This window comes from Rhinoraja longicauda, chromosome 2 (assembly GCF_053455715.1).
Source record: "Rhinoraja longicauda isolate Sanriku21f chromosome 2, sRhiLon1.1, whole genome shotgun sequence".
Lineage (NCBI taxonomy): Eukaryota > Metazoa > Chordata > Chondrichthyes > Rajiformes > Arhynchobatidae > Rhinoraja > Rhinoraja longicauda.
The window spans coordinates 81,207,076-81,219,946 of record NC_135954.1 but is presented as its reverse complement, the minus strand read 5'-3'; the positions used below and the strand labels follow the sequence as shown (position 1 = coordinate 81,219,946).

General features: G+C 41.7%; 1 protein-coding gene across 3 annotated transcripts in view; it reads right to left on the bottom strand.

The window, feature by feature from the left end:
• Window positions 1-12,871, bottom strand: part of etv1 (ETS variant transcription factor 1) — a 104,933-nt gene that overhangs the window by 41,227 nt on the left and 50,835 nt on the right. For all 3 annotated transcript variants that reach the window (XM_078421988.1, XM_078421966.1, XM_078421977.1), the window contains one exon: window positions 11,033-11,280. In XM_078421988.1, coding sequence (XP_078278114.1) covers window positions 11,033-11,280 — 248 coding nt within the window. The remainder of the gene's footprint in view (window positions 1-11,032; window positions 11,281-12,871) is intronic.

Sequence of the window (12,871 nt, the reverse complement as noted above, 5' to 3'; positions counted from 1 at the left end):
TGGTCATCTTCGAACCCGAAGGACGAACAACAACAACTGAGTAGTGAAGACAGATTGGTCAACAGCAAACTACTTAAGAAAAGACTTCTGAAATTGTCACCATGCACGAGTGCACAGTCTGATTTAATGTTTATTTAAGAATGTTTAAGCCCCTGCCTCCTTCCCACCTTTCCCACCCCAATGAACAGTCACAGGTAAGGGTGAAGATGCATATTCTCTCATTTATAGAACTAGAAAGTGCAAAATAAATCATCAGGCTTCTGAAATCTGATTTACCCTACAAGAAATGATATCACATACAGGCTCTTTGCAAATTGCAATTGCTAGGAAGTTGGTATTGGTGATGAGGGATTGAAAACATTTTGTTGGAGGGAGTGCCTTAATTTGTAATCTCATAATTATACAGTGGCCATTTATAGAAACGTCTTAGATTGTAGGATATAGAATTGTTAAATGGGTCCTTCCACAGGAAGGATGTGGAGGCTTTGGAGATGATGCAGAAGAGGTTTACCAGAATGCTGCCTGGATTAGTGGGCATTCGCCTCAAAGAGGGGCTAGACCAACTTGGATTATTTTCTCTGGATTACCTGAGATTGAAGGAGATCTGATGGAAGTATGTAAGATTATGATGAGGCATTGATAAGGTAGATAGTCAGAACCTTTTTCCCAGGGTGGAGATGTCAAAGACTACAAGGCATATCTTTTAGGTGAGAGGCGTAACATTTAAAGGAAATGTGCAGGGCAAGTTTATTTACAGAGAGGCTGGTGAATGCCTGTAACCCACTGCCAGGAGTGCTGGTGGAGGGAGAAATGATAGTGGTGTTCAAGAGGCTTTTTAGAAAATGTGCAGGGAATGGAAAGATATGGATCATGTACAGGCAGATGAGATTAGTTTATCTTGGCATCATGTTCGGCACAGGCATTGTGGGCCAAAGAGCCTGTTCTTGTGCTGTGCTGATCTATGTTCTATGTTCTAATGGCCTAGCATCCAGGGAAGGAGATTGAAATAAAACCTGGGAGGTTTAGAAAACTGAAAAAAAGGGGGTTTCCAGAAAGAAGAGGGTGATATTTAATCTGTACCATGATGATAAAAATGTAATTGTCATGGCCAACAGAAAGAGACACAAATATTGCATGTTTCAGACCATTTGTTGAAATGTTATGACATTAAACAAGGTTCTGACCTGCACGTTGTTGCAACTCAACATTCAGCTTGTTTTGGATTCCAGGATTCATTTACATTTATCCATGTATTAGTCTGACAAAAGTAAACATCCGTTTACCAGAACAATACTGTCTGGCCTCAAGGAGCAGTCAGTTCACCATCTCTCACATGCAATGAATTAGCATTCCATATAATTGGGATGGAATGTAATAAGGGTGTGAGTGTGAGAAAAACTTTGTTTTTTTGATCCACCCACACATCAAGTTAAAATTGACTTTGGTTTTCAGCAGCTAATACACTTTCATACCATCAGACAATGACTTCTATCTCTCTGTAACAAAGCCAACATAATGTGCTTCTATGCAGTACATAAATAAAATCATGTGCATTCACTGAAATTTACTGATGACAATTCCAGATCATGAGTAAATGTAAATGAATTCCCCTCTAAAGGGAAGTAGTTTGCTAATTATTCATGCATTTGTGAGTTGGCTAACTACAATTATTTTTAAAGCCAGTAAAATTCTGTTTCCAAAGATGAAAATATTTGCAACATTTGTTTACTGTACATTTAACCCTGACAATTATATAAGAGTCATGTGAGGAAATATTTGTGTAGCTTTCTCTCTGTTATAAAATTGAATTTCCTTGGTCTGTCAATGTGATTTGGAGAGACAATCCATTGAAAATCTCAGTGAAACAGCAGAAACACTGCTTATGCATTTCTCCATGGTTTAAGGTGATTTCATGCAAAAGTAACAGAGGACAATTAGAAGCTCTCTTGCAGTATTCAACCTTGACATTCAGAGAATTCATGTGACTTTGCTTCTGAATAGCAAAACAAAGAACATTTGGCTGACCCTCATTTCTTTATTGTCTACAATCCAGGTTCATTTTCTTGTTATAAATAACCAGAATCTAGGTCAATGCCACCTCTCTCCTTGGATTTGAAGGAGACAATGATGATATCTAAGATAGACTAAATGCTGGAGTAGCTCAGCGCGTCAGGCAGCATCTCTGGAGAAAATGGATCGGTGACGTTATGGGCCAGGACCCTTCTTCAGACTGATAGTAAGGGAAGGGAACGTGAAGAAAGACCAGGACAAATCAGGACCGGCAACAGATGACCTCAGGCAGCGTGGTTCCCTGATAGGCCAATTGTTCGCTAGGGATAGTGTGATCCTGGGATACATCGTTGCGAACTGTGGAGCAGGTTAGTCAACTTTTAGTGGACGAAGGGGGAGGCGGGGAGAAATGATGATATCTGGCAGGTTAAACCTTTTATAAACTTCACAGCCTCCAGACACTATCGCTGATTTACATTATTCCTTTACTTTCCATTCTATTACCAGCCAACGTTCCTTCAGCACGCAATGCTTCAGTTAGAAATCAAAACCAAGCTGGACAAACCATGGATGGTTAACAAACCATCATCGCAGAATCATGTGTGCAAAATCTGATACAATAAAATACAATACAATATATCTTTATTGTCATTGTACAGGGGTACAACGAGATTGGGAATGCGCCTCCCATACGATGCAATAATTTAATTAGCTAGTCAGTATTAATTTAAACAACCCAATGAAACAAATTGTAATAGTTTTAAAACAGAATAAAGTGCAAGTAGATCTGTGCCGGATCACTGTGCGATGTGACCATCCGGCTCAGCAGGACCGGTTCATAGCAGCTATGGCCCTGGGGATGAAGCTGTTCCTGAGCCTGGAGGTGCGGGCGTGGAAGGCCTTGTATCGTCTGCCCGATGGTAGAAGTTCGAACAGACTGTTGCAGGGGTGTGAGAAGTCTTTGTGGATGCTGGTGGCTTTTTTTTTATTGTGTTGTAGATGCCCTCCAAGGCTGGTAGCTGTGTTCCGATGGTCCTCTGAGCTCTATGGACTACCCGCTGAAGAGCTTTCCTCTCTGCCTCTGTGCAGTTGAGGTACCACACAGGGATGCCATGTGTTAGGATGCTCTCTAGGATGTTAGGATGGTGCATCTTCTGACTTTGCTTGAACAGTATTCTTATGACTTTAGTGAGAGTGGTAGAATTAACAACGCTAAAGTGGCATCTGACAGGTTATCTCCCCGGTACAAGTTCCAGCAAACTACTCAGAATCAACAAAAAACATACTATTTTACTGCATCCTATCTTTGTCCCGTCCCCTCCCCTTGCATCAGTCTGAAGAAGGGTCTCGACCCAAAACGTCACCCGCTCCTTCTCTCCTGAGATGCTGCCTGACCCGCTGAGTTACTCCAGCTTTTTGTGATACCTTAGATGGTATGTTTAGTAAGTCTGCAGATGATATGGAAATTGATAGAAACGTGGAAACATAGAAAATAGGTGCAGGAGTAGGCCATTCGGCCCTTCGAGCCTGCACCGCCATTCAATATGATCATGGCTGATCATCCAGCTCAGTAGCCTGTACCTGCCTTCTCTCCATACCCCCTGATCCCTTTAGCAAAAAGGGCCACATCTAACTCCCTCTTAAATATAGCCAATGAACTGGCCTCAACTACCTTCTGTGGCAGAGAATTCCACAGACTCACCACTCTCTGTGTGAAGAAATGTTTTCTCAACGGTCCTAAAAGACTTCCCCCTTATCCTTAAGCTGTGACCCTGGTTCTCGACCCCCCCAACATCGGGAACAATCTTCCCGCATCTAGCCTCTCCAACCCCTTAAGAATTTTATATGTTTCTATAAGATCCCCCCTCAGTCTTCCAAATTCCAGCGAGTACAAGCCCAGTCTATCCAGTCTTTCCTCATATGAAAGTCCCGCCATCCCAGGGATCAATCTGGTGAACCTTCTCTGTACTCCCTCTAAGGCAAGAACGTCTTTCCTCAGGTTAGGAGACCAAAACTGCACACAATACTCCAGGTGCGGTCTCACCAAGGCCCTGTACAACTGCAGCAGAACCTCCCTGCTCCTAAACTCAAATCCTCTTGCTATGAATGCCAACATACCATTCGCTTTCTTCACTGCCTGCTGCACCTGCATGCTTGCTTTCAATGACTGGTGCACCATGACACCCAGGTCACGTTGCATCTCCCCTTCTCCCAATCGGTCACCATTCAGGTAATACTCTGCTTTCCTGTTCTTGCCACCAAAGTGGATAACCTCACATTTATCCACATTATATTGCATCTGCCATGCATTTGCCCACTCGCCTAATCTATCCAAGTCACTCTGCAGCCTCCTAGCATCCCCCTCGCAGCTAACACTGCCACCCAGCTTCGTGTCATCCGCAAACTTAGAGATGTTGCATTCAATTCCCTCGTCCAAATCATTAATATACACTGTAAATAACTGGGGTCCCAGCACTGAGCCTTGCGGTACCCCACTAGTCACTGCCTGCCATTCCGAAAAGGACCCGTTTATTCCTACTCTTTGCTTCCTGTCCGCCAACCAATTGTTTATAGTGTTGTTTATAGTGGAGAAGGTAGTCTTCAGCTGCAGAAAGATACTAATGAGTTGGTAAAATGGGCAGATAGAATTGAATCTTGGAAAAATGTGATTTAATGCATTTTTGAAAGACTAATAAGACGAGGAAGAGTCTAAGAAGAAATGGGGAACAGAACCTGGGGGGGTTCAAGGATCTCTGACGACAACAGGAGATACTTTAGTTAAGAAAGAATATGGGATATTTGCCTTGAGCAGCCAGATTGTAGAATGCAAGAGCTTTGAGGGGAAGCTGGATAGACTGGGTTTGGTTTCCTTGCAGTAGTGAAGGCTGAGAGGTGACCACATTAAGATACACAAACTTATGAAGGGCAGAGAGGTGGGGATGGTGAGAATTCTTCCTCCATAGCAGAGATGTCTACGACTGGACGACACCGTTTTGAAGTAAAGGGTGACAGTGGGAAGCTGACGGAGAAATTTTCACCCAGATAGTGGTTGAAATCTGGACACATTGCATGGCAGGGTAGATGAAGGTAGCATCTCTCACTACACTTAAGAATAACTACTTAATAATTATATTCTTATATAATTAAATTATAAAATATTATTATTATAATAATTACGTAACCACAATACTGAAGAATAACTAGATGAACATTTGAAGTGCCATGGCATATAAAGCAACCGATGAGTGCCAATAAATTAGATTAATATCGATAAGTACTTGCAGCCAGCAAGGTCTCAATGGGTCAAAGAGCTGCTGTTTCCATGTTGTGATTCTGTAACTCTATCTTTATTCTTATATTCACATCCTCTTGCAAAAAAGGCAAACACATCATGTGGCTTCGCAATTCTTCATTGTACTCACACATTAATTTTCAGTGATTTGTGACAATCAACAAACTGAACACCTTTGCTTTTCAATTTCCGACCAATAAAAAAAATGCTCTGACTGTTTTCCAGACTGAATTGCGTGGCTTCACTTCTATCACACAACTCTCCATCTGCTTTGTCCTCAACCATTTATTTTGTCTGTTCATTGAAACCTCTCCAAATCCTCCTCACAACCCAGCAGTGTACATAACAAACTTCTCTTGATACTTTACACGCGTCCACCACCACCCTTCCACCACCTCACAAACACACGCACACACCCCCGAATCGCTTATAAAGACTGTGAATAGCTTGGGCCCAATTACCACTCCCTGCAACACCCCATGTCCTGGCCTCCCAACTTGAGAATGACAATGGTGCAGGTAGAACTGCTGCCTCACAGCACCAGCGACCCAGATCCAATCATGACCCCTCCCAACCCCCATCCCAACATTTAAGAAACAGTTAGACAAGTATATGGATAGGACAGGTTTGGAGGGATATGGACTGGGACATGTTAGCTGGGACATGTTGGCCGGTGTGGGCAAGTTGGGCCAAAGAAAACTGTGTGACTCTATGACTTTGTGACGCTATGGCTCTATACTCTCTAGCATTTGACGTTACCAACCTTGGAAGAGCATTTTGTCTACCCTATCACAGGTTTCCCTACTACAAAATTTTGCGTTTTACAATTAATTTGCATAGGGGCAGATTCATAGAAACATAGAAAATAGGTGCAGGAGGCCATTTGGCCCTTTGAGCCAGCACCGCCATTCATTGTGATCATGGCTGATTATCCACAATCAATACCCGTGCCTGCCTTCTCCCCATATCCCTTGATTCCACTAGCCTCTGGAGCTCTATCTAACTCTCTCTTAAATCCATCCAGTGACTTGGCCTCCACTGCCCTCTGTGGCAGAGCCTTTCCACAAATTTACAACTCTCTGGGTGAAAAAGTTCCTTCTCACCTCAATTTTAAATGGCCTCCCCTTTATTCTAAGACTGTGGTCCCTGGTTCTGGACTCCCCCAACATTTGGAACATTTTTCCTGCATCTAGCTTGTCCAGTTCTTTTATAATTTTATGTCTCTATAAAATCCCCTCTCATCCTTCTAAACTCCAGTGAATACAAGCCGTCTTTTCAATCTTTCCTCATTTGATAGGCCCGCCATCCCAGGGATCAATCTCGTGAACTTACGCTGCACAGCCTCAATGACAAGGATTCATATTCAATAATTTTGCGAATGCTTGGAAATGAAAGGGAAAGGGATCATTTTGATTTTAATCTTTGCCCTTGCGGTGAGGTTTTGCATCTCCCCAGAGAAATGAAATATAAGTGGACTTGCCCAGGTGACGTGTCAGAAATTTGGAACTTAGAAACTGCATTGTGACCTTGTAAATGGATTCTCTACATTACTCTGTGGCCTGCTCTTGTTCCCTTCACATAACTTGCAGCAGTAACTCGAACCATATCAGCGATGGTGTGTGGCTGGAAGAAATATTTGAATGGAATTCAGAGCAGCTAGTTCCTGTTATCTCTGCACAATGTGAATGGGACATCCTCATTCATTGGTCTTTAGTTCAGCACAAAGGCAGAGGTGCTGGTGTCAGGTTACACTGGGCATGCCTGCTGCAGTAATGTCCGTATCAAGTAATCTGGCAAAGGAAGCAGCTGCTAAAATTGTACACCCTGCCCTGTCTAACTGGGAATTCTAGTCTTTCCTTCCCTCCATTTTCTGAATGAAACTTAATGCTCAGGCGCTCCATTCATGCTCAAGCTCGGTTTATGTGCTCAGGCCCCAAGGGAATAGATTGAATCAATCATTCCTGAGCAAAGATGATGGGATTGGTCTAATGTGAGCTTCAGCCTTCCATTACTGGCTTAGGAAGACAGCCAGAACCCATTTGACCTCCTAACGCTGTAATAGGAGAATAAATCCAGATTATACTGTTGATATGTGCTGAACTCAGAATGTTGTTAAAGGCCACAGTAACTGTGATTTTTAATAATTTAAACTGAGAATATATATCTGTACACATGATATATCCCTGAGGGTATACCATGCACATAAATTCTCTAATGTATAGGTTTATAAAGCTGTTCTCTTCAGTGCAACATAGCGTTCTTGCGGGCGAACATGAGGATTTTCAGGGAACACACAATAATGTTAATATCAGATTAATTTATTTTTGAACTACTTCAATTATTTTGAAAAATTAAGAACAAATACTGGGCCCCATGCTTTTTATCTACAGAAACTTCTACAATCATTATATCCATTCTGGTTAATAGAGATCGCTTTTAAAGTGGACATCGATTTGTTTGTTTCGCAAACCCAGTATAGTTTGCCACTGCACCTAATACGGTTGCTTTAAGTTAAAATTTACAGTCCTTTGTGGTTTTACACCAGAGAGGTGGTGTAAATTCAGCCAATTTAATCAAAGATACCACTCTTAAGGAAAGATAGAGATTGACTAGAGAGATAAGGAGCGTGTGTGTTAGTCATAGAGTCATACAGCATGGAAACAGGCTCTTCGGCCCAACTTGCTCACGTCGACTAACATGTTCCATCTACACTAGTCTCATCTGCCAGTGTTTAGCCCATATACCTCTAACCCTCATCTTCCTGCACTGCAAGGAATAAAGTCCTAGTCTGCTCAACCTCACCCTATAGTTCAGACCGAGTCTTGGCAACATCCTCATAAATTTTCTCTGCACCCTTTCCAGCTAACAACATCTTTGTTATAACATGGTAACCAAAACTGAACACAATACTCGAAATGTGGCCTCACCAATGCCTTGTACAACTGTAACATAACCTCCTAATTTCTATACTCAATAATCTGATTAATAAAGGCCAATGTGTCACAAGCCTTCTTGACCACCCTATCTACCTATGACATCACCTGCACCCCTAGATCCCTTTGCTCAACAACATTCCCCAAAGCCCTACCTTTCATTGTGTAGATGCAGCTCATGTTAGACTTAACAAGATCCAATATCTCGCCCTTACCTGTATTAAATTCCATTAACCATTCCTCAGCCCCCTGCCCAACCGATCAAGAACCTGCTGCAAATTTTGACAACCGTCTTCACTATCTATATCGCCACCCAGTTTAGTATCATGTGCAAACTTATTCATCATGCTCTGTATGTTCTCATCCAAATCATTGAGAGAGATGAGAAACAGCAATGGGCCCAGAACCAAACGCTAAGGCACAGGCCTTCAGTCCAAAAAGAAGCTTCTGCCTTCACCCTCTTTCATGAAGCCAATTTTCTATCCAGTCAGCTAGCTCTCATTGGATCCCATGCGATCTAACCTTCCAGAGCAGCCTACCATGCAGAACTTTGTTAAATGCCTTGCTGAAATCATACAACTTCGACAGCTCTGCCCTCATCAACCTTTTTGATCACCTCTTCAAAATACTCAATCAGATTCATGAGACATGATCTCCCACGTACAAAACCATGCTGATTATCCCACAACAGCATTTGTCTATCTAAATGCATGTATATCTTATCCCTCGGAATACTCTCAAGTAACTTTCCGACCACAGATGTTAGTCTCGCTGGTCTGTAGTTCCCAGGCTTTTCCTTGCAGTTGGTGCAGCATGCTAGCTGCTGATGATCGGATCAATCACAGTCATACTGTATAAGCAAGGAGGGGCAATCAATAACAAATAATGGCAAGATGAATAACTGGAGATCATAAATCAGATGGACCAATCCAATTATTAAAAGAGCAAATTTCTATTAAATTGTGCATCTAACGGGAAATCTCAAGCATTTTACGTACACATTTGTAAATTCATTTTTCTGAATAAACATCGAGACTTAAGACTTAAAACTTCTGAAGGGTCTCGACCCGAAACTTCACCCATTCCTTCTCTCCCGAGATGCTGCCTGACCCACTGAGTTACTCCAACATTTTGTGTCTACCTTCGATTTAAACCAGCATCTGCAGTTCTTTTCTACACTTAAAAATGATATTGATTTATCAAATTTATATTAATTTGTCAAATCATTTTGTACCAATATAAAGATAATAATGATGAAAATTATTGTGTACCAACATTCACATCAGAGAGAAAAATAGCATCTCCAAATTTACGAAAATGACTAAAATTAATCATGTTAATGTTGGTTGAGTGGAAGCACTGTCTTTTCCGACTCAGAAAGGAATGGATTTTAACTCCACTCCAAGAACCTGAGTGCACAAATCACACTCATACTTTAACACAGTCTTCAGGTCATGTTGCACTGCCAGAGCCGATGTTAGCCAAAGACCAGGCACCATTTGAAGATGAAGAGCATTGGCCTGCTCCGGATGTCTGGATAAGATGTATTCAGCTGAATGCTGCAAGCATGGCCGCAATTGATCACTGTTTTTGCAATGTTGATGTGCTCAATCTTATAAGTAACTGCACCTCCAAAAGTCCAGCACACAGAACTGGAAGTTGGCAATTAAAGCTATTGTGCCTTCACTGCATACATTAAGATCACAGCTGATCATTTGCCTCAGCGCCAAAGTCTTTCCCTAACCCGCCATCCCTAGTTTCCCCTCAAATGAGCAAAACGAATTCAAACTATCTTCAATATGCCCCGCAACTCTCCTGAGTTTTGAATTCCAAAGATTAGTAGAAATTTCTTCTCGTCCCAGTACTGAACCTCATCCAGCTCCTTAGCTTGAAACTGACCCCTGGCTGGAGAAACTACGGGAAACAACATATTTACATCTGCGCTGTAAAGGTTTTGTATTTTTCATAATTCATTGTCAGTGAAACATCTTGCAAATCTTACAGCAAAAAAGGAGCACTGAAAATGAAATCATTAATATGTACATCTAAAGCCAGGACATAAATAACTGAGTAGCTTTTATTTAATAAACCGTCAATCAGCAACTAATGACTTTTTTGTGTTTACAACAGAGAAGGATAACATGATGTATGATGCAAAACTGTTGTGGAGCTATATCAGAATCAGAAGAATAACCTTTATTGTCAGTGTTTATTGACCTATATAACACTGTTCACATTACTTAAGATTTTTAAAATGTCATAAGATGATAAATGGAAGGATATTTGCATACATATGCCGGCATTGTTTAAAAATATAAGCAACCATGCCAAATGACACAGCCAAACACAGCAGCTGAAACAGAATCCTTTTTGAGAATCTTATTTTCTTTTAGTGAGGTCTTGTTTGTGAGGCATATTCTTTAAGCAAACCTAACAGTTTAGATGAAAGATTGCCAGAAAACAGATCAGAGCAAGACCTTCCTCTGAACATCACCACAACTGTGACACAGCAAACAACCTTGGTAATGAATGGATTTATCTTTAATAACCACAATTTCTCCAGCCATTTTCACACAGGCAGAGGTGGAAATGTGAGCCCAGAGCACTTTTCTAATGCTAACACATCAGATAATGGATTCAGGCTGAGGCTCCATTGGGATTGAAAATGACTGGTAGCAGTCCCTTCAGTGTAATCGTAGAAGCTTGTTATTCAATAACTCCAGCTGAAGACATTTCCCCTCGTTGATGCCATTACCTTGGATTCTGTCTTGTGTATTTGTACCTCCACATCACTAACCTGAATCATATGCATAATCCCGTGGCTCTTGCTTAATCATCATGGGCTGCGGAAAACTCTGGTTTGTTGGACCACTTATCATAGTGGCATGTTCGTAGACTGGATCGTGGTATTCCTGTTTGAACCCCTGAGGGGGGAATGGGATGTTGGGCTCAGACAACTGCCTCTGGTACATCGGACGACCTTCCCTGGGCAGTCCATGAGGAGGTGGGAAGGAATGGCATGGCTCGGAGAGCTGGCGCCGAAACCTGCGAGTGACACAAAGCAGGAAAAGTTTAGTGAAAACTGAAGTGCACTGCGATCGCATTCCTCAGCAGACCAACATTGTTTATACTGTCAAAGATGAGCATTTGTGGGAATTTACCCAACACATTAAGCAACGTTAAATGTAAGTTGAAAGTAAAACGAGGGGAGAAATTAAGGAGAAACTATTAAAGAAACAGGACCCGAAATGCATTAATTGGAAAAATGTGTACTCTCTTTTCTAGCAACATGAAAACAATGCTGCTGTGTATATGCATATCAATAAATGCATATTTCTAAGAGAAGGACAATTCTGCAACCCTCTGTGATTATGCATGTCTACAAGGAAAATGTAACAGATGTAAAAGGCTTCTCTAATAGAGTAATGGATGGAGCATTTTGTTTAAATCAGACCTAATACATCCGCTCCTGCGATTCTATATTAGAATCCTTAGGAGGCAGAGTAGAAGTTTCAGATTCAGATTAGTTTATTGTCATATGCACCAGGGTGCAATGAAATTCCATGTCCACATGAAGCTCACAGAGCTAATAGTAAACATACTGTAATGATAAATACAATAAATACCACAAGTACAAAACAACACAATGATGCAAGATTGTAGTGCAAAGTCCGATCAGTGAAAATGAATATTAAATAATAATAATGGAATAAGCGAAGATGGTAGGGTTAAAACAAAGTAAGATTTTGTGGCAGCACCTCCTGGAAGGGGATGTAAAAAGGTGATAGGTTCAGACGTCTGATAAAAATGGGGAAGACGTTGTTCTTAAGTCTGAGCTTTCAAGCTCCGCTCTCTTCTTTTAGAAAGAGAGAAAAGGGAATGGCTAGGATGGTAGGCATCATTGACGATACTTCTAACCTTCCTGGTAAAGTGCACTATGAAGATGAGCTGGATTAAATGAAGTGACGAGCCTGTGAAGGACTGGGCTGTGTTCATCACTCCTCTGCAGGCTCAGGTAGTCAAGAGCAAAGCAGTCGCTCTGCAATCGTGATCACATTTAAAGTATCTAACTTTTAAGCAATATTTATGTTTGCAAAGGTGGATCAAAGGTTGGAGTCATTTTAATAACATTTGCTAATTTTTCAGAACTGTAGGGGGGCACAATTATAGAAACCCACGGAGTGGAACAGTGGGTAGGGCTGCTGTCTCACAGTGCTAGAGACCTGGGTTCGATCCTGACCTTGGGTGCTGCTGTGTGGAGTTTGCACGTTCTCCCTGTGAGCGCACAGGTTTCCCTCGGGTGCACCAGTTTCCCCCCACATCTCCAAAAAATGCAGGATTGCAGGATAATTGGCCTCTGTAAAATTGCCCCATGTGTGTGAGAAGTGGATGTGAAAGTGGGATAACTAGTGTGAATGGCTGATTGATGTCAGTGTGCACTCAGTGGGCAAAAATGGCCCCTTTGCCATGCTGTATCTCAAAACTAAACTGGGTTTGGAATCCTTGAACTAAATCTATGTTCTTAGAAGTTTCATGAAATTCGGCATATCATCAAATAACCTAACAAACACCAACAGAGGCACTGTAGAATGTATCCTGACTGGTTGCATCATGGCCTGGTACAAAAATCCAATTG